At 38.0% G+C, this 23538-nt stretch overlaps 3 protein-coding genes across 3 annotated transcripts in view; 1 reads left to right on the top strand and 2 right to left on the bottom strand.

The window, feature by feature from the left end:
• LOC144442712 (uncharacterized) overlaps window positions 1–3631 on the top strand; it is a 5761-nt gene extending 2130 nt beyond the window's left edge. The window contains exons 3-4 of the mRNA XM_078132086.1: window positions 26–278; window positions 1167–3631. Of these exons, the coding sequence (XP_077988212.1) occupies window positions 26–278; window positions 1167–3631 (2718 nt within the window). The remainder of the gene's footprint in view (window positions 1–25; window positions 279–1166) is intronic.
• LOC144441919 (S-formylglutathione hydrolase-like) overlaps window positions 1–23538 on the bottom strand; it is a 134152-nt gene that overhangs the window by 91917 nt on the left and 18697 nt on the right. The gene's annotated exons all lie outside the window — the stretch shown is intronic.
• Window positions 5714–23538, bottom strand: part of LOC144442713 (uncharacterized) — a 65678-nt gene continuing 47853 nt past the window's right edge. Inside the window, exons 5-15 of the mRNA XM_078132087.1 lie at window positions 20105–23257; window positions 19506–19713; window positions 17775–17966; window positions 14754–15562; window positions 13959–14037; window positions 12939–13012; window positions 12475–12641; window positions 12167–12312; window positions 11542–11658; window positions 10832–10979; window positions 5714–7609 (exon numbers count right to left, since the gene is read on the bottom strand). Coding sequence (XP_077988213.1) covers window positions 7282–7609; window positions 10832–10979; window positions 11542–11658; window positions 12167–12312; window positions 12475–12641; window positions 12939–13012; window positions 13959–14037; window positions 14754–15562; window positions 17775–17966; window positions 19506–19713; window positions 20105–23257 — 5421 coding nt within the window. The 3' untranslated portion in view covers window positions 5714–7281. The remainder of the gene's footprint in view (window positions 7610–10831; window positions 10980–11541; window positions 11659–12166; window positions 12313–12474; window positions 12642–12938; window positions 13013–13958; window positions 14038–14753; window positions 15563–17774; window positions 17967–19505; window positions 19714–20104; window positions 23258–23538) is intronic.

Genomic DNA, 23538 nt, shown 5'->3' on the forward strand with positions numbered 1-23538 from the left:
GTTTCACTGATTTCTTCCCGTTCAGAGTCTGAAAGCCATGCAGAAAATACAGAGACAGCCTATATCACCAAGATCTGACCCATCCCACAAAGGTAGAAATAGACTGAAGTGGCAGTCAGCTGATTCTGTCAAGTCATCATACACTCCAAGGAGACTAGAACCATTGATTGTTGGTAGGAGGGCGTTATCTACAGGACACAAACAGTTAGAGATTGCTTATTACAGATCAAGGCGGAAAACTACAAATACCCCGGATGCAGCAAAGAGGCGACGAGATGGTTAGTAATATATATAGTGATGTTTGTTAAAATATTTGTAAATCTGATAAAAACCGTTGACCTAAATAAACGCATCCAAATAGTTCAACTAAGTCCAATCGACAATGAATTTAAGTAACCTTGAACCAAAGAGTTTTTTGACAGATACTTGTCACTCGAGAAATGTGTCAAAACAAATTTGAGGAGGATTTATATGGCGGTTAATATCTGGCAGAATGTTCATGTATGAAATATCAGAAATTCTCCGAGTCACGCGTACGTTTATACCAGACATACAACCAATCACTGTTTGTCCTGTGTAGGCTATAAAAAACCAGCAGTGTGATTTTACAGTACAGCTATTCGTCTGTCCTACCCAAAATAATTTAAACTAAAAATAACTTGTGTTTGGATATGTTACTTGTTACGTTATGCTATTGTTTATTAAGGTGTCTTATGTGGACTTATCAAATTATACAATACTTAAATAAAATTCACAAAAAAAGAGCCACATCCAGCGCTCTGGCTTATAGGACACGAAGAATATCAAATAAAGTAAATAAATATCACATACATCTTGGTTGTAAATAAAGGTATTCCTACGGTTAAAGGCATCATGTAAAAAGTTTGCGGTATCAATGGGAAATTTTTAACATTAAATGTTGTAGTTTTATCGTATTATGTTCATAAGACTGAAGTTTGTCGTTAGAGTTATTCTTTTCTCCAGTAATGCTTTCCTTAGATTCCCGTATAAATTATAATAAAACATAAAGTGTACTTCATCCTCTGGTGAATTTTGGCAAAAGTCACATTTCCTGTCTTCGATTTCAAGACGACTATTGCAAGTTGTATGATTGACTAACACGAATTTTGTATTGAAAATTTACAACTATTTTCATTTCCTTTCAGTGTCAAAGCATACTCAGTCTTTTCTGGAAATGTATTGTAAAGATAGATCAGGAGAAAACCCGGATGATGACGTCGACAGTTTCACAAAAGAGAACGTTGCCTATTTAAATGGTGATTTGTACACTACCAATGGGGAGGACAGGAGCACTGTACAGAGTATTGAGTCAGAAAGTCTTGACATCAAAGCTCAACTCGATGCGTATTTTGCTGATAAACTTCAACACAAAGAGCCAAATGTCGCTGGTCCTGACGTAGGTACAAAGAAGAGCAACCATGATGGCGAAAATGCCAAAGTTCAAGAGGTGATCAGAACTGAATTGCAAGTAAGGGTGCCAACTGCTGATAAAGAAGAAGGGGACAAAAAGCGCGGTAAAGATATGTTTGCGGAATCCGAAGGACAGGAAGAACAAGCTAGTGAAGATAAAGAACAAAATGCGCATGTGTGCCAAACTGGAGAAAATGAAAACAATGAACCAAACGTGCATGTGTGCCAAACTGAAGAAAGTGAAAAGGTTGAGAATGTGGTGGCTGAGAAGTCTGAAAATGTCGACGAGGGCGCTAAACCAACAGCAGACGATACCAAAAGTGATCCTGTTACTCAACAAGATGGCGCTAAACCTGACGATGATTTGGTTACCAAGGATACAGAGTCCGGTGAAAAGGAGACCACAGAGAATGAGGAGGCTGCAACCAACTCAGGCCAAAATATGGTTGAAAAGAAGGATGACTCGGGGAATGGGGATAGCGGAGATCATAAGTCCAATGAACAAGATGGCGTCAGTGACGAAAAGTTGAAAAATGACAGCGGTGACCCCAAGGATGGAGATAGAACAGTAAACAATGAACTTCTTGTAAATAATGAGACTGAAAATGAAGACGAAGGAAAGAAAGAAACAGTTGATGATTCTGAGCCTGGCAACTCAGATGACAAGAACAACCAGTTGAAAACAGAAGAAGGGGAAAGCAAGGACGATGAGAAAGAAGTCACGGCTGATGAAAGTAAACAGACTGTGCAGGAAGATTTGAACCAGAATGTTGAAACTGATCAAGCGGAAGAACACAACCACGATCAGGTCACAGAGGATCAGACAGAAGATATAGGTTCTGAATGCGAAGAGAAAGAGCCGAAAGAATCGAACTTAGACGGTGAAGTCGATCAGACAGAACAAGATGACAAAGATACCCTTGTGGACGATCAAAAAGAAACTGTAATCACCGAAAGTGAAAGAAACAGACCAGAAGAAATGAATTCAGGTGATAAAACTGAGCAAAAGGAACAGAATGATGAACAAAAAACAGCTACGGAAGATGAAAAAGCTGTAATTGATGAAAGTGAAAAAGAGGGACAGGAAATTATGAATGAGGAGGTCGTTGAGGGTCAGCAGGACCACAGTGAGGAAAGTGTGACTATGATGGACCAGAAAGATAATACAGTTGGGGGAAGTGAAAACGAGGGACAGGAAAATATGAATGAGGAGGTCGTTGAGGGTCAGCCGGACCACAGTGTGGAAAGTGTGACTATGGCGGATAATGCAGTTGAAGGAAGTGAAAAAGAGGGACAGGAAAATATGAATGAAGAGGTCGTTGAGGGTCAGCCGGACCACAGTGAGGAAAGTGTGACTATGGCGGATAATGCAGTTGAAGGAAGTGAAAAAGATAAAAGTATAAATAACGATGATGACACACAACGTGTACTTGACAACCAGGAAGGAAATGTACATGGTGAAAATATTGAAATTACCGTTACAGAACATCAGGATGACCAGCTGATGGTTGACTCGGAAGACAACGTTGGTGACGAGACAGAAGGTGAACCTCAAAGAAATGATGAAGATCTAACCATGCAGGAAAATAGCCAAGAAACTGTCAAACAATCTGAAGTTGATGAACAGCAAATGAACAATGATGTAGAAGCAGACGTCACTGAAGGCACACGTGATGAGAACGAACTTGATAATGAAAAGAACCAAGAGGAAATTGAAGTTGAAAATAACAAGGATAGTGATAGAAATGGTGAGCAAAATCTGTCTGAATCAAACGAAAATATTGAATCAAAAGTAAATACCAGTGACAGCATTGAAAATGTATCACCTGACAACGACCAGGAAAAAGACAATGAAGTGATAACACAACATGTAGACGATGAGGAAGTGAAGGCCGATGAAACACAAAGCGATGGAAATTCCCAGTTGCCGGGAGATGGAAAAACCGACCACGATGATCAGGGTGAACTCCCAATTGCAAAGGAAGGCGAGACTTTGTTGGCTTCTAACGAAGTCGAGACTGATGCGGCAGACAATGAACATGATGATGTGATCGAAACTGATACAACAATCACTAACAATAATAACGCGATCGAACCAGAACAGACTCAGGAATCTAAACAAGAAGCAGAAGCCATGGAAATGGAGACAGTCGACAATAACGAAAGTGAAACTCAGCATCAACATACTACAGAAATCTGATAAAAAAAATAGACTCCAGACAATCAACACAAACGGCCGATAGAGGGCGCTGAACATGCCAAGTGGAACCAGACGACAATCGGTGTATCTGGGTGTTTCTACCCCAGTGATTCAAGAGATATAGGAGCTGGGAACGAGGCTGATTAACAGATTAACTTATAAATCTATTGTAATTATGTTAATCCCAAAACGACAAATCTAAACCAAACTTAGCGGTTAGTGATTTTTTTTAACGTGGCAACAACAAACGTTTGATTTCAGTTGTCGCTAGATTATGAAATATTTTTCTACGAACAAGGCACTATACAATCCCCGGGTATGAAACATGAATCGAGTTTGCCAAACATGAATAGCTATTTACAGATAACAATACATGTAAGATAATAGAACACTTTTGGTATATAACCATGTATTATGATTTGCTGATCGAGTATTTACATCAATTATTATTTAACACTGCGGTTGTTTAATTGTATACTTGAACCATAGGGACGTGTGTAATCATGCTTGTATGGGTGGCTAACATGGAAAATAACGTTACAAATATGAATGATGTTTGCACTACTTTACTCCATCTTGTATGGATGGATACAAACATTACCATACCGCCAGTAAATATACATGTAGTATTAAGCGAGCATGGGTAGAGGGCCACATTATTCGACAGTTCGTATCAATCTCTGGCATAAATCGTAATCCAGGCAACATTACGCGTCCCTGTGACTTGAACAGATTTGAAGTTATTGAATGAAGTGACATCTAACCTCTGACCTTTGACCTTTGTCCAAGTACAGAGCAGCTAAAGCTCAGACAGCGCGGTGATTTACGACACCTGACACTCCATGTGACACGTACACGTGTCTGTGTGAAGAAACCATAAACACTAATACTGGCTTTCTTGCCTGTCGCCGCAGGTAGATGACAGCGCCCTCAGACTTATCAACCGTTAATAAATTAATTTGTTTTTCATTATTTATTCTTACGAAAAAGGGACAGCTGTCTTGAATTTACTGACTGTATGTATAAAACATTTACTGTCTTGTAAAATGATACATAATGACAATCGCCAAACGTGATAATTAGAAGTGAGAATATTATCACATGTAAGATATTGAGGTTGACATTACTTCACAGAACTAATAACTTGGAGGGCAATCATTGATGAAAATTGAACACAAATTAACTGTAATAGAAAAAAATTGTGAGTTTATGTATAAATATATCATATTTGTAATGAAGTAAGGCCAACAATGAGTAAAGGATGAAACCCTTACAAACATTTGTATATCTGAAATTTGTGGGTTGTCATGTGTACACTACACTGCACTACTTTCACTATGCTACACTACACTACACTACACTACACTACACTACACTACACTACACTACACTACACTACACTACACTGCAATACATAGAGACTCCATTCAGGTCTTTAATCCTATATAATCACAGACAAGCTTTCTTGTAAGACAGTGAACCTTTGACACTGACCTTGACCTTCTGGGTCAATTATCAAAATGAAGCTGTTCTACGCATAGTACAGAGTCTGTAGCATTTAAGTGTGGCTATTTTTTTTCAAAATGATGTCTAAAGGTAGTAGAGAACAAGAGAAGAGAAGTACGTAATGCATGCATTACTCTTGGCTCTCACTTAACTTTTAACTGAATGTTGGCCATAAACTTTTAAACTGGGTGATGGCCACATTTGTTGTGAACAATCATGATTTACTGCACAACTCAACAACTTCAATACATCTAGACTTCATTCAAGTGTCTATCCCTACATAATTAGGTGTACAGTCGCCTTTGGCCTCAAGTTCTATAATGGAAATCCAGATATTTCCTGTATATCACAGATACATTTTAGTATTTATTTGTTACCACGAATTTATTTTTTAAATCATGTCACATAGAAGTAAGTTTTTTTTTTTTTTTTTTTTTTTTTGGGGGGGGGGGACTGTGTAGAAAGGCTTGTTTACTTAATGAAGGCATTTTTGTCACAAGTTCTCGGCCGATATCTCACAACACTCACATCACATGACCTTGTGGCGAATACAACAATCCAGACAAAACGTCCCAAAAAAACTCTGTTTATTTACAGTTTCTCATCGTGGAATGTCATCTTTTTCGATTACACAGAAATTAAAATTACAAAATCACATGATTTGTTGTTATTGACACGTTCATTCAATCGACTCACTACACCTTTTCGCATTTACAAAATATTTCAATCTTCGTATAGTTAGTTTGCTAAAATGCCGATGAAAATGCTAACAAAATAAGGTAACTATCCACAAAAAAAACAGGAAAAAACCAGATTACAAGTTAACAAGTTTACAACTGGCTGGCGATAACGTCGTCAAAACCAAAACATTGGAAAATACGGAACATTTTTAAATTTTCATGAACAAAAAGACCCATTTTTAGATTGGATGTTAACTATTCTGATTTGGAAAGGCAGTGTCTCTCTGTTAAAGTTGTTTTTAAATCTCAAACTCGAAAAACTAATGAATGAACATAAGTAAGAAACGTAAGTGATCAAAACGCCAGCAATGTACCATTTTTTGGTATTTAGTGAAGAGAAAGTTCCCGCCATTACTACAGGGAAAGTTCCCGCCATTACTGCAGAGAAAGTTCCCGCCATTACTGCAGCGAATGTTCCCTCACTTCCAAGGAATGTTCCCGCCTAAGACTTATGAATTTCGTGAAATACTGGTGGCTACTGTCATGTCATGTTATGTTCAAATACAAAAATAGTGGCGGGTTAATGGGGTCCCTGCTGAAAGCTCAAAGTTGAGGTGGCGCTTTATTCCAAACGTCACGAAGTCAGTTTTCATTCCTTATCAGCAGGCATGTAGCGATCGTCACACATCCAATATGGCGGTGTAAATCAACATTTCTCGTATCCTTTCCTTCCGTTTTTTTACGATAAGAAGGGGGCTAATATGTAAATCAATACAGCGCTTTTATAGTTTCTCCAGTTAAAGTCATTCATGTTATACAGTTCATGTAAAACTTAATCAACTAGCTTCGACAGCACACTGTCCCTAATTTTAGCACCTGGTTGTATATTTTCTTCGCCACACTTTGTTTAAATCCCGTCCAAGTTAGAAGCAACACAAAAGAGCTTATATCCCGCCCAAGTATTTTGACAAAGTTTTCAACGGTAGATGGTTGAATGTACAGAAATACGGCGACTGTAAGCATAAACTGTTTTTCGCTGCTATATCCCCGCAGAAATTAAGGCCGCTGCTATATCCCCGCAGAAATTAAGGCATTCAGCTGGCAGAACACTCACTTCCCAAAATGGCCGATGCATAGTACTGACTTGTATCTATATGGTGCGTTGTAGACGAACACGCTTTGAATCCACGTTTATCATATGTACATGTACAGGACACCTCTCCTGTGTTATAAACGTTATGAACTGTGAAAGTTGTAAATAATTCAGGACTTGATGAAGAACAACTCCTCTTTCAATCTGTCTATTTAATTGTACAGCAGCAGCAACAACAATAGCAACAACTCTCGTATCCCGGATGTTGTTACTTTGACCCTTCACATTTTGAGCAAATAAATATACCACATATCCCAGAATCCATTTGAGCTGTCTCTTTTAAGCATTCATAATAATGTTTTCTTCTGCTGCTACGCGGAGCACCCCTCGTCACATCGTTTCCTTGGCGATCTCCTTCGATTGGGAGTTTCATTGTTATTTTCCTCTTGCATACACACAACTTCAATTGACAATAAATCTCGTATTTGTTCATTTAACTCAACAAGTTCAACGGTGTCCTCTTTGCCGCGTTTGGACAAACTTTTGGGAGGTTCGACAATCTGACTCCGGTTAATTTGGTCGATGAACTCCTCGATCACCATCGTAGCTAGAGGGACATCTCGATGTTTCATGAGAAATTCACGGTGTGTCAGAGCAACCCTTTGTAACACGTCACTCAACAACAACCAATTACTGGGTCTGCAAAAGCAATACCGATACAGAATTTGAAAGCTATTTGTAGTTGTTTATGTTAGATATGCAAGAAAAGACATGGTTTTGACGTTTGACCTTGACATTTCAGGTGAAGGTGAATTTGCATTAGGGCGGCCCTTTTTATTTTTCTGTTTCTCATCTCCCGACCGACCCTAATTTGAAGCTCCGACATCAGAAAAAAAAAAGTTTTTTTATTTCCGACCGACCCCTGAGCACAGCAAATTGTAAGGTTCCCCATGGCGTCTTAGGCCAGTTCTGCCGAGGCCACGACCTTGCGACATTGGCCCCCTAAAATTACAAATGAAGCAATAATTTTCCCACCTTGCGTCGCTTTGGCGCATTCATTTTACGGCAGACATCAAAATTATCTAAGTCCACGGCTCTGACTCGACGTGAATCCCACAAGAAGTATACTGACTGCGTAAGGGAAAGTTTTGTTGACATCATATAAGATACAGTGACAACGCGCAGTTCTATTGTTAACATAAAAAATGCCACAAAAAGATCAACTTTGATAAAATTAATCTACAAATTAAAAAATTAGAGGGATTAGATGAGACGTCGAAATGGACGTCTCTCGTCACATGTTTTGCCTACTGTCACTGTCGTGACCTCTGACCTAATCACTGACGTGTGCGAAACACTGAACTTGCTACCGGAACATCTATCTCCCATGCCACAGCTCAGAAGCCTTCGTGAACCAAATTTATGGGACAGGTTGTGATTTTCATTTGTTGATGGGTTAAATTAAATGAGTACATATGTATTTCGATTCCGGAAAAAGGGGATCGTGTTGCATTATGCATGATGTTGACAGTGCTAGTGACACATGTGAATGTTGGGCACTGAATCAATGCGTAATCACTGGCATGGCTACTATAGACGGCCGATGCATGTGCGCCCGGTCAGACATGAAGAACGAACTTGTTGTGCAAATCAGAAAAAAATTGATGTAATATTTACAGAGCATCCCAACTTTGACTTTGTTGATAGTTTTAGTTAAAGATTCAAGTTCTGAGTTTCAAGGACACCTAATGTCAGCAAGTTTACGGTACGTAACTAATGCTGTCATTTGATATAGCAGGACCAAATCATGATACACAGCCAGTAACGGTTAATTAATAAAAAATAAATTATTTTAAAGTTTGTTTGACTATTATTTGTAAGTTTTTCGTTCACATTTGGTACTTTTTAAAGTCAGGGATTTTTTTTCTTAGAAATGTCATGAATTTGAAGAGGGAATGATAAACACAGCAGTGTACTAACAATTTTAAAAATGAAACAAGTGGTTACAAGTTTAGGATTTCTCAAAGTTTTTATTCAATCATATGTTCACTGTGACTTATTTTGAAGTTGTTCATTGTCCTTGTCTGAAAAAAGGGAATTATAAATTTTTAGCACTGCTATTCATTGATATTCAGATTAAAAATTGTGACTACCTGGCTGTCCAATCTTTCTAAACAATATATCATTCATATATATATATATATATATATATATATATATATATATATATATATATATAACTTAAAATTACATAATCTTAATTGCCTTCTTTTTCTAAGGTGTAATGTGTAGTACACAATTTTCAAAAAATAGCTTACTGGGAACTGTTATTATGAATGGAATTTTTTTATGTAGTTAGGTAATGGTCTATACGTAATGGAATATCTCAGACCACAGTATCTCTATAGTGGTCTGAGATAATTAATATGAATATTTCATAGACAATAATAATTGACCCCACTCCCTGTCAAATGACACCAAGGGGCCTGTGTCCCCACTTGTTGGAAACCTTGGCAGAACACCACCGTCTAACCCCCCCCCCCCCTCTCACCCACCCACCCACCCAACCCCTTTGTTACGTCAGAGCAGCATGTGTCTTTCATCATGGCAGAAGTCGTTGAGATTTGATGAGGGACAGGGCTCAAAATTAATACTGTCACGCGGTACATTTTGCTGCAATTTAATAATAGCTCTGAATATTTCCATCATTTTCAAAATTATGCTTAAAATTGGTAAAAGTCATACTGCATTCCTAATTTCTTGACCAGTTTTTAGCTTGAAATCAGTTGTATTATCAGGGAAATGACCGACTCCATAGCGTTTCATGACCCATGACATGCATGACCTTTGAAGACATTCCGATGTTTACATTATTACTTTTAATTACTTTTAAACAGTAAATCCCAAAGGGGTTCTGAGTTCTAGAAATGTTTACATGTTATCTGGTGGATTATTTTGACAAGTTCACACTGAAGAAAAATGTTTCATAGGAGTAATGGTTTATATAAATGAAAATTCATCTAGCACACTGATGACAATCACGTAAGTGTTTCAAAAAGTTACATACTAAAGTTCAAATTGGATAACTTGAAAACATTGTTAGCGATGGCAATGCCACTTTGATTAATAGGACGAATGTATTAGTACTCCTGATAAAATCACACAATAGTTCATGGCTACAGAGGTACACCCATCAGGATGATAAGTATTTAATCATCTTCTTACAAAGTTGTTCTACAGACTTGTCAACCTTGCTAAAATGAAGGAAAGAGACTTGTAACAAGGAATTCAATAAAGAGAAGAGAAATGAAGTTGTATAGAGACTAACAGGACAGAAAGGATAGAGAATAGAACTGAAAAAATACATTTTTTTTCTTGCCCCCCCCCCTTTTTTTTATTTCGCCCGCCCGACCCACCTGACTATTCCATTGGAGATGAGAAACAAAAAAAAAAAAAACCTCACCCTTATACTTAGGCCCGGTTCCTACATAAAACATGACAAACTGTTTTCTGAAATGAATCTATAATACACAACAGGTACATTTTAGACAAGACTATTTTTGTATGTCACTAAGCAGAACTTGGATTACAAGTACTGGTAATTTTTGGCATTTGGTGAGACATTGTTATGACCACGTGACAAGAAAAGTGATTCAGATAAAATAAATTATTGTCCGAGCCGGTATTTCCACAATTCTCGTCAAATACAAAGTTGGTGTAGACAAAAAATTATGTACAAATCTTACGGCGGGAAAACATTTTGGAACCGATTATTATTGGCGGGAAAGTGTCTTGTAGCATTTTGACGACAAACTGTCTCATACTGAAATATTGTTGGACTTGTCACATCCATGACGATGTGTGTCGTGTGTTGACATATGAATATAGTTTGTCAACACCCTTTTCCTTTGGTTTACTCACCCAGTCAAGTTGCCAATCTGCAAATGATAAGTGGGTGGATGTGGTTTTTCACATAACTCGAGCAATGGTTCCATTGCCTCGGATGACGTTTCTTCCTCATCCTCGTTCAGAGCAGAAAATAAATCGAAACCACTGGTATCTTTGTCATCTGAAAAAATAAGCATGAGATCACAAACATCAATGATATTACTAATATTATCAAACAGTAAACGTGAGTTATTCTGAAAATATTATTTTGATATCGTCAATATTATTAGCGTATAATAGTTTTCCCTTTCCATTTTGATAAACACAAGATTACTATATTTTCAATGATATAAAAAAGGTTGAATAATAGCACAACAGACGAAAGAACAACTTGAAACAAAATCAATGAACAGTTAATAATTGGCTGGATTTAGGCGGTTGATGGAATATCTGCCATTGCCATAAATAAGTTAACAAACGGTGTGGTACATATTAACGTAGGAGTTTGTTGATAACTTTAGATACGAGAATATTTGTCATGGTGAGGGCAATGATTCATAGAAGGTTAAAGAAACTGACGGCGGAGGATTATATCCGTCTTTTGGGGTCAATGACTCATAGTGATATATATATAAAGCGGTTGTACGTCTTCTAAGCTTCTACATCACCACTACAATATCATTACATTCAAATACCTCCAAAACTACACAGCTAGGCCAGACGATAAAAACAAAATATCTTACTCGAAATATTATTGGTGTCATCGAAATGCCAATCATAGTCAAGTTCGTCTTCCGAGGCTGACAGAGCGTCGTCTTCCTTCTCTGTCAAAACCTCACCGTTTAGATCCAGTAAATATCCTGTACATTGGTGAACGAAAGGAAATAAGTATTGCATTTGAGTGTACCAAGTTCTGAGTAAAGGTAACATGATGGAGCCCAGCGTGTCTCACTTTCAGAGTGCGCCCATGCAGTACCCATGTACCCAGGTGTCTCACATTCAAAGTGTGTTCATGTAGTACTCAGGTACATGTATATCACATTCACATTCAGAGTGTGTCCATGCGGTACCCATGTGTCTCGCATTCACTTTCAAAGTGTGTCCATGTGGTACCCTTGTGTCTCACATTCAATTTCATGGTGTGCCCATGTGATTTTGTCAATAATTTATAGAGATCTGTACACACTGTGGAAGTTTCATACACCATTTGATAATAAAGAATTACTGGTAAAATTCTGATCAATCTAATGGAAACAGTAATCAGTAATATATTTAGTCAATTATTGTGATTTCCATTCAAATAATTTTCTATAGTGGAGACAATCACTTAGTTTTCATATTTCAATGAAAAGCACAACCAATCGTTACCTTTGATAAGAGTTTTCATCTTCTCTGTACGGGCTATCTTTATTGGTGTTCTTCCAGAGTATGTCGCCAATAGTGGATCAGCACCGTAGGACAACAACAGTCTCACCATTTCCAGGTGATCGTTCTCTACGGCGTCGTGAATGGGTCTGCAAAACACAAAATGCAAAATAAAATCTACATATATAGGAAAGGCAGAACCATAGGTACATTAAAAAGGCGTGCCACAGAATAGCTCTTCCTCAAATAATTTATCATACCTGAAAATACCCCCCCCCCCCGTCTGACTACATCTTTTACATAATTCTTACCTAGTTCCATCAGACGAACTACAGTTGACATTGGCGCCGAATCTGAGAAGGTGTTTAGCGATAATAAGTCGACCACGTACACAGCATTCGTGTAATGGTGTATATCCTGCGTTGTCTTTGACATTGACCTCCACAACCCCGTTCTCGATACAATACAGACACACTTCCTGTGATCGGAGAAAAGAAAATACATTTATAAGTAAAACGGCGATGCAGTCTATAGATGATTACTATGACAATATATTCAAATGTAGTGTATGTATACATATATATTGTTTCTGTGTGTGCCCGTGACGTGTATATATGTTTATATACGCGCGCGCGCGCGCGCGCGTGTGTGTGTGTGTGAGTTTGTAGGGGTGGCAAATTTTAAAATCTAGATTAGAAGTGACAGGTTTAAGCAAGTAGAACGAACGACTAAATAAATAAGAAGTGTATATATATAAATGTATACTTTAACTTACTTCATATGCCAGCCTTGCAGCCCGATGCAATATCGTCTCCCCCGAGTTTTTGTTTACCATTATACGTTTCATTTCTGTAAACATTTAAATTATACACGAATCTATTATAAACTGTGCGAAATATAGCAATAACGTCAGAAAATGTGCACTACTTAAGTAAAGGTCAGGTATATCATTTTCATCGAGTCAACAATGAATGCGTGACGTCGCCATGGTAACGCTCTCGAACGTTCATATCGCAAAATGGAGTTGATTCTGGGGCAGGTTAGTTTAGTTCAAAATGCACGTGTACAATGGGAAAGAAGACATAGGTCAGGATCAATATAATAGACGTTATAGGAAAATATGTCAAATGAATACGTAGAAATCATACCTTAAATGAGGAGATGTGGATGAGAAATTAGTATTTATGTTACTTCGTTTACAAATCACTTCCGCGACGCATAATAATTTTTTTCACACATCTAGTTTTTTTTAGTTTTACAAACATGGATTTAATTCGTTTCTGCTGTTGGATACTGTATTTTCAAGTAGAGATATAGTGCAGTTGTTTTATTGCTTACAGATTCACTGAATGACCATTCCTCATCCATGTTACCACGTTAAAGCGTATAACTGCCACTTTCATAAATGTATTAATGCTATTCAATACCCAAAAAACAAACAAACAAACAAACAAACACACACACACACAAACAAACAAACAAACACAATTGTTTTAATCGATATGCGTCTTTGGTCGAAAAGCAAAAATGAAATTCAACAAGTTATATCGTAGTTATACATAAATGACACGATAAGTTATAAAACTCAAAATATGTGTGAGAAAAAAAGTAAATCAGAACAGGTGTACAAACAACACGTTAAAAATCTGACAACCCACTTTTTTTCAAATTCATAGACTTCTATGCACACATGATGAGTTTCCTAAAGTTCACAGACTACGTCAGAAAACGCATACGTTATCGTAATGATTTCAAAGTCACGCTTTCACAGTATGATACACCATAACAGACTTACCCGGTGGCATGGGTCGTGTCGGACTGTGGCCCGGTAATGTGTATTCTTCATCGCTGGAGTGCTGCTCCATATTTTCGTCCTTAGTGGGTAATAATGTTAGACAACAGAAAGTGAGAAGAATCGGTTAACCCACATGGTTAACTTTTCTACCATAAACACACATCTCTTAAATCAATTATGAAAGTTTTGCCTATTCATTTTTGCATTTGATTGTATGTATAATAAGTGTAGTGTTTGGTTAGAAATTCTATAATGGTCGCATTCTCTTAAATCAAAGTACTGATTAGGCTTGTTAAAAACAGTTGTCTGACAGCGCTATTAAAAAGTTGATTCAAACAAAAGAACGACCCATTCAATCCCTGTGGCTTCACTGATAAGATAACCCAGCCTTTAAAAAAATCATCGATCAAGTTCTACAAAACTAATGAATTAATAAGGAAACAAAACTATAGCAAACGCCATTTACGTCGTAGTGACCAGTCCGCGTCATCACTCTGTCTTTGCTGTGTTTACAATCTTTCTCACTGAACTATTGCAACTCTGAATAATTGAACAGCAATCTCGTTTTAATCAACATCACACTGATATTGATATTTTTGTGGGATTGGTCAAAGGTTAACTTTAAGCTTAATGACGGAAGGTTTATGGAAAAGGGTTTGTAAGTGTCATTGTAGTCTGCACAGTTATGCTTTCTAATATATGTAACGAATTACGTGTTCAGTATTCAAAACAGGCCATTTTAACAGATTAATGAAATGGGTTGTAATTTTTCATGACGAACATAATTGAACTTACCTCGGCATCGTCGAACCTTCCATCATCACTTTCATCATCCTCGTTCGCACACGTTTCATCATCAGAATCGTTTTTATAGCGTGTTTTCGTTGTCCGTTTGCCACCAGGTTTGGCAAGAAGTCTCCTCCTTCTCCCCGTCTCTTGCTCATTAAATTGTTCCGTTGTAGCAATTTCTTCCTTTTCTTCTTCCTCCTCCCCCTCCTCAGTTTTTAGAGTTGACGGACTGCGTTGTCCGGCTCCTGTGACTAATGTAATCTTATTGTAGTTTGAGGGATCAATAATACACCTCATGCCCTTACTGTCAGATTCATCGTCATCCTCTCCACTTATAACCTCTTGTTTTATCTTCACAATAGCACCGTTAAATGGTAATCTCTTTAATCCCCTCCCCCTTGCCCGTCCCCGTCCTAAACCCCTACCACGTCCCCTACCTCTTCCCCGTCCCCTTCCGCGACCCCTACCCCGTCCCTTGCTTCTACCAACATCCTCCTCAAGATGACACAGGCGAACTTGTAAAGTTTTCCTTGGATATCGCCCTCTGCCACTTTCTCGGAAACTATACTTTTGTTTAATCCTGTCCCCTGCTACTGTAGTGCTGTTGGTTGGACGTCTGGGCGTAGGCCTACGATCAGGATCACCGAGACTCAAGCGTCTTTTCCTCGGTGGCGAGGATGCGTCGTCACTGCTAGCACTCGCGAGACTCTGCGAGCGTTTACGGAACAACTTTTTCTGCTCTTCTTTCTCGATTTCTTGCTCATACTTGGCGTTCTTGTTGTAAAATGGTTTCCTCTCTCGCAATACTTTCGATCCTGAAACGGAAAACAAATTATTAGAATCTCCACGTCAAATGATAGAACATAAATTATTAGTACTGAACATATTACAAATCTTCAGATCTTAAGTTACTCTTTTCTGACTCTAACAGCCATTTTCTTTGTGTTACATAGAAGAAGGTTCCATGGCTCACATTACTATATATATAAATCGACTCAACACTATTTTTTAAAAATCATTGCCCGTTAACTTCATCTACATAAATAATATACAAATAAAATATAACAATATAACATTATTTATAAACCGGACAAAGTGTTAGGTTGATGAAAATAAAAGTAAATACCATGAGAGTTTTACAATATGCATGCACACTAGCTAAAACGAAACAACGGGTGATGAGGAAAAGTTACGGTTGTGTGTGTGTGTGTGTGTGTGTGTGTGTGTGTCAGAAATTAGGAGTTAACACTTCAAGGCTATACAACACACTTACAAATGTTTCTATGAGAGAGTTTTGCTTGGTACGTTGTATGTTACTATAATTATCATTCACTCATAACGTAGAGGGTGGTTTGTCTAAGAGTAACAAAATCCCAAGATTTTGAAATTTTTCAATAGCCAAAGAAATATTTTTTCGGGGGTCTTTTCTTCAAAAGTCGAACACTTTCTCTGTCTTTACTCATTGACACGAACATAAAATTTGTTTGAAACAAACATTGAGTTTTGTCCTTTCGAAATAATTTGAATAATTGAATAATTTGAATAATTTGACAACTGAATTAAAGATTTTAATCTACACAGTTATACCCAAAAATATGACATGCAATGTGCATTGATTGTATTATATTAGCAGAATGTGGTACTAAGAGAACGTGTTGAAGGAATAATTATAAATTCTATTGCTACTTCTGAGTTACCAAGACAAAAAACAATACTACGTAATAAAAAATTCTATCTGTAGTAGAAGAATTGAGAATGAGTTATAAGTTGAAATTCAAACGAAAATGACCTTAATTTAAAGACTAGAAACAATAGAACAATTATATAGCCAGTAGAAACATATAGAAAACTTTCAAACATCGTAGACACACAAGGTCGGCTTGAGAGGGGACATTGGCCGAGTATCCCCATCGTCATTACCTGACGACGCACTGCGGGTCCGTGTTTCAAGAATTTCTGGGATGAAGTCTTTGAACTCTTTGGGACCTGTGCAAAAGAACAGCACCGTACATCATGCACTAGTACACTTGGTGGATTCATTGGATTCGACGGGGAAACGTGTGTTACACCATATACGTTATTGTCTGGTCTGTACGCTTAGTTAGTGAAAGGACATTTGTAAGCGTACAAATCAGACGGTTGTACATATTACCAGTGCTACTTATTATCATAAGTGAGTATGTAAAGTGTGTAGAAATATGATAATTATGTATATAAAACATCCACTGACTTTCACGCAAGAATATAATGCATTGCTTGATTAAAGTACTATTATATCATACCGTCCCAAACAACGAGGCTGTGTCAATCTATTCAGATATCACTATTAGTATCAAGATGAAGAAATATGCAAATCGGGTACTCATTATGCAACAAATATTTCCAAAGGATTTCAAGAAAGGGTGTTATCATCAGCATTGTCTTTGATTTGAATTAGGGTTTATTTGATAGTTTGACACATTGGGCTCGCCACATCTTCCTATCTTCAATAATCAAACAAATGCATTGAAGCAATCAAGACATATCTGTTGCACCTTTCAAGCTTGAAGACATGTCAGTTTGCGATTTGCTGAGAAAGCCAAGGGGATGCCTTCTATACTAAACATCCTGTTAAATGACATTAGCATTTCATAGCTGCAGGTGAGGCGAGACGAGCTAGTGAACAACATCCTTAGTTAGAGATCAAACTTTGCGAAGATCGCCCTAATTGAAACCTCGTTGGATTACCGATAACTAATGTCAATGGCCATGACAAAACATCTCCAGTAAATTGCATTATTTGTTTTGCTCGCCTTTAATTTCCCAACGGACTGTCTGTTTTAGACACGACGAAAATAGCAACGGAGCAACAAACTTCGTAACAGATTATAAGTTTTCAATTGCGATATATTTTAATTGAGAGAATGTTGTTAATCTAGCCAACTCTTTACACCCACAGTTATTCCACCGTCTTAACAGGATGTATATCTTTCATCAACAAGTGTCATTCATACAAATTATACTTCCAAAGAAATAGCCAATTCCTACCCTTCTTAACCCCACCGTCATCCTCATGCTCTGATGGTGTAGCAGTGGTTACTGTGATGGGAGAGGATATCGGAGAGGCAGAAGTGGAGGTTTTTGGCGTGTTGAATTGCAGAGCTGCAATAATATCATCCTCTATACAATTCTCCAGAGTACGTTCTACCAAATCGTCTGGAGAAGGTGCTTTATAATTATCTGGAAAGTGAGCAATCTTGTTTTTAGATTCACATGGAAAGTATACTGGAATCGAAATTCATCTCTGTGTGTGTGTGTGTGTGTGGATAAACAACCCTACAATAGTATTAATACTACACGAGTAATGGTCATTTAAGTACAGTGAAGCCTGCATTAACCAAACACTATTGGCATACATTGCATAGAATTTTGGGACTAATTATCAACTATGCATCAAACTTAGGGCGCTGATAAATTCCACAACAAACAAATGTCTAGTGAAACAGGCACACTGTACCCTTCTGACCTATGTTAATATAAAAGTATTCTGAATGTTATTAAAAGGGTGTCTTGTGACATGTGTTCATCAGTGTTTTCTATACGGTTCGCTTGTACTAATTGTATACGGTAAGGTGACTGAAAACAAAACACATTTACTGAAATAGTCTTTGGCTGAGATGAGATAATTCTCTGATTTGCTTAACATTTGTGACAGTGAAAATACCTTAAAAATTGATATCCTTTCATTGACAATTGAGTACATTTTACTACAGTCTCACAAATCCGACGATAACACTGATGTCCACAGAAGTGAATATAAACTACTGAATAACACAGAATGTAAGTAAAAATACATTTATAATAGTGCTCTATGAGAGACGGTGGGAGGGTGAAAATATTGGACTGCTAGAATCGTTGAAAATATGGAATTTTAGTCTTGGAATTCCATAGTTTCTGTAGTACAGCACAGCAGTTCATGTTGAATTATAAAACTTCCATGTAACATTTATTATTACAAAACGTTTAAGTACCACGTGACTGAACATTTTGCAAAAAAAAAAAAATCTAAGGGTCAATGCTGAGCCCCTTTAATGATTTGTTATGACCGATCACAAATCTAGACCACAATATTATAAGAATCGATGGTATTTGGAATTTAGGATCTTCATAACTTGTGTAATTATGATGTAAAAGTCTCACATAAAGGACTTTCATAAATATTCTACGCCTGATTAAAGTTGCACTTGCTGTAACTGGAGTAATTTTATCCGTATGGAGTACAGTAGAGGTTGAAATCGTGATTATAATGAGGGCGCTGATGTTTGGGTGTGGACCCAACAATCAATAGGGAACTTGCAATCTAGACTGAGCATGCTCTGACGCAAAGGACTATGGGATTATCTGTGGTTATTGTAATACCTAATCTGGAGCTACTGATAAAATTAACCTCCCACAATGGTCAGGTTAACTATGAATTGATTATTTGTGGTTACAAACAATGTATCAATATTGTTTACAATACTAATCGATTAGTATTTATTATCACATTTCCCATGATGCAACATTCAACATGGCGGGTCTGCAAGTTCCATATTTGATTGGATCTCTTGTACAAATACTCTGCGTACAGCTACACAAATATGTTTACTTACAGTTTATTAAAGTAGCCCTCGACCATTAGATCTAACAAAACAGTTCGAAAGAATGTTCCAGTTACAGTTCGTGCAGCTTTAATGGTAAATTCTAGAAGAATGGATAAACAAAAAAACCAAACAATACCATGAACTATTCTGCTCCTCTCTGCCATAGGTTTACCAAGTTTGTATTTATATCGTCGATGTAGGTTAGTTTCACTGAAATCCCTATCCTTTAACGAGTCTTCCTCTTCTTGTTTTTCGCCCTCCATTTCGAAATCCTGCTCTCTTCTACTGGATGAACCATCGCCTTTTCTCTGCATCTCCATCTCATTAAACCTCATCATAGCACGCTGGTTACCATGGTAAACCAAGACATGAAACAAATTCTATATTACTAAATTTGTCATAACAGTAATAACCTTTTTTCCATTTCTCCCGTTTTTTTATTAATTAATTTTATTAATTTGAGAAGTTAATATTTTTTTCTTATGAATGTCAAATAAATAATGCACATTTTTTGTCAAGATAGTCATGTAACTTTGCAAAAGACACTACGATAGTCAAACACACACATACACACACACATACATACATACATACATACATACATACATACATACATACATACATACATACATAGACCCTCACTGACACCCACACACATACATGTGCAAACACTTTCATACTCTAATTTTTCCTACTACTCGATGATTTTTCAGTCTAGTTGAATCAGGAATTTACCTGCAAGAAGCGTTCTTCTCTGGTCAACAGGGAAGAGTCTACGTACAAATCACTTTTTGATTTCTTTGGTCTATCTCCAACATATCCTTCCGAATTCTTTATTCTGGCTATTTCAAGGGATCTCCTTGCTTTCCTTTGCTCAGCAGTACTGGGAGTGGGTGAACTTGCGCCACTCAGTCTCAAATCAAAATCGGTGTCTGCAGAAGACGTTGACAAAGTGTCTATTGAAGGAGACATTAGCGATGTCGAGCTATGTGTTACATCGTTTCTGGAAAGTTGAACTATGCAACTTGTAGACAGTTTTTTATTCGTAAACAATCCAGACCTCCTGGAAGTGACCAGATCCATAGCTGCTGATGTTGGCGGTTCTGGTGATAAGCTTGGAAGGCTTACATGTGACTCATTGTTATCACTACACTCCTTTCTATCAACTTCGGAATTCAAGTGTAGGTCATTTGGAATAATCTCTATCTTTGAAATTGTTACTATATCTTGATTTCCATCAGAGGTATCAGCTGCCGGTACTGGGGAACTCACAGGTGTGGTCAGATCAATCACCTCACTGATCTTCATTTCAGGAGCTACTGTCATTCCAGATTCGGGTTTACCCACAATTTGTAAAGTATCCCAGATACTAGGTCTAGTTTGCATAGTTGTAGCAGATGCTGGGGAAGATCTCCTTGTTTCTTTCGGACTTTTCTGTTTAGGTACTGATGTACTAACAGTTGCTGGCAACGGTGAAGATACAGGATAATGTTCTGCTGCTCTTTCCTGATATGAAAAGCTCTTTCCTTGTTGATTATGATATTGATGATGATGATGATGATGATGATGTTGATGTTGTATGTGTTGATTTGGAAGCTGTCTCTGTTGTTGTCCTTGTTGCCCTAGGTGATGTTGCTGTTTTTGCAGATGTCTTTGTTGCCACGGTTGTGCTGCATAATATTCTCTAGCTTGAGACCTGGGATCACGAGGGGAAAATTTCGATGTATGAAGGGGTGGTGGCTGTACTTGATGATGTCGAGTTGCTTCAGCAGACTGTCCAGCTTGCAAAGCAAACCTTAGTCTTTCTTCAATATTGTAAGGAATAGTACGCTTGTGCAATTGAGAATACACTTGAGTTTCTTGGTTCGATTGAACATGGTGATCTGTAGTCAAAATTGGTGGTCTGTTGGCAATAACGTTCTGAGATAGACCTTTGAATTGACTTTGGACATCATGAGACTTTGTGGTCGGCTGGGTACTGGCGGAGCATGAATGGGCAAATATTGGCAGTGTTAGAGCTTGATACAAAACATTGTTATTAGCTTGATGAGGGTGGTCAAGAGTTGGTGGCTCCCTTGAAGTAGGCACTGTTGGTTTGGATTGACCAGGAGATAATGTCATCGGTGCCTGTGTGCAATGGGGTGTAAGAACGGGCATTGGTGGTGATTTTGGCTCCACTGGGTTTGGCGAATGTCCATTAACAGGCACATAGGTACAGGTGCATTGCGACGAGTCTGTTGTAGAGGGCATGTAATGTGGCGATAGGTGTCGATGTTGCATGGGATCAATCAATTTTGGTGGTGTCTGTGATTGATATACAGGATGTTGTGGGCTTACTGGTGATCCTCCATGGGGTATTTGTATGTGCAGTGGTTTTAGATTTGACCTTGAAGGCCTGGGCAGAGAAACATTTTTCTCATATCCATGTCTATCTTGATAATTGCGACTTTGTTGCTGCTTTATAGCTTCTTGCTTGGTTTTGTCTTGGTCATCTAAAGGCTTAAGCAACTTCTCTAACTTAGCACCTGCAGCTTGAGAATGCTCAATCATACCCATAGGGGATGTGGATGTATGTGGTGAACGTGATCGAGGTCTATATGAAGGATGTACTGCTGATTTTTCTAGTCCCTGGACAGGCATAGGAGAATGTCTATGAAGTATATGTGATGGTGACCTATCCCTGTCCCTTTTCATGTAGTTACCAGGTGGTGAGTAATACCTGTGCTGATGTACTGACTGGGTTCTTCCACAATCATATAAAGTTGTTGGTACATTGTATGGAGATGTGCTGATAGGTAGTGGAGTAGAAAGTCCTGCTTGTGACGCTGTTGTATGTAAGAAGCTATTTAGATTTGGTGGAGAACGATTTGTTGGTTTGTTGGCAGTGGGATTAACACGGGCTACCTGAACTGGTGAAGTTCCATGTTGAGACGGTTTCGGTGTCATTGCAGTTAGTTGAGGAGGCGTTGATAGATGGCGTCTGTCAGGAAACCTATGTCCATGTTGATTTATGTTGCCATGGAGGGGACTATTTCGACTAACTCCAGATGTAAAACTAGTTAACCCAACTCCAAATGAAGTTGACGTACTAATAGGCATATCCATATTGGTAGATGAAGAGGTTGTACTTTTCTGAAGTGGCGCTGCTAGTGACATTCTGTTCATTTCTGGGGATGAAGTCTGGATAAAAGGAGAATGCATGGGTGGTGTTACCATCCTACTAACTTCAGGTGAATACATCTGACGAAATGGAGAATGTGCAGGGGAACGAGCTGGAGATGTTCCACGACTGACATCATGAGGTTTGGTTAGATATGTCCTAGTTACTCCGATACTACGAGGAGACAAATCTGAATGATTAAAGCCATTCTGGTAATTTTTGGGAGGCGTTGTAGGGCTGGAAAATGTTTGTTCCCTTGGCTGATGATGTGGACTACTGTCAACTTTGCTATATTTCTTAACTGACAAGTCTAATGGTTTGCTCACATCAAACACAGTGTCACATGATGACACATCTTGATTTATTCTCCCATAGTTTATCTCACGCTGTGCAAGATTTATTGGGTGATGAACACTTCCCTTGCTGGAATGACTTTGATGGCTTTGTTTCAACAAAGGTGGTGGAACGTTTGCAGCTGGCTTTCGTTGTTCTGATGATAGAGCATCCACTGTCGCTTGGTATCTCATTGCTACAGACTTTTTAGGCTTCTTTTCAATGGCGAGAGTCAACCTTGGCGGTTGGTCGTCAGACAATCTTGAACATCCATTAAGAAGAGTGTTGTCTGTTAGTGAAATGGGTGCAACAGAAGAAATGTTTGATTTCATTCTCTTTGGTGGTATATGTTCTACATCGCCCTGTGATATGAGAGTTGCCGATGATAACTGCTTCTGTTGGTTAATACAAATGAGAAAGATATGATAGTCATCAGTATTGATCACGTTATTATCATGTTTTAATTACACAAAACACTTACACACATATATATAATACAATAATTAAAATAAATAAATGTATAGAGAGAGAGAGAGAGAGAGAGAGAGAGAGAGAGAGAGAGAGAGAGAGAGAGAGAGAGAGAGAGAGAGAGTGAGAGAGAGAGAGAGAGAGAGAGAGAGAGAGAGTAACGACTTATAATATCCTTATACCTAGCAAGGTATAGGATGTTATAAGT

Source organism: Glandiceps talaboti, chromosome 11 (genome assembly GCF_964340395.1).
Source record: "Glandiceps talaboti chromosome 11, keGlaTala1.1, whole genome shotgun sequence".
NCBI lineage: Eukaryota > Metazoa > Hemichordata > Enteropneusta > Spengelidae > Glandiceps > Glandiceps talaboti.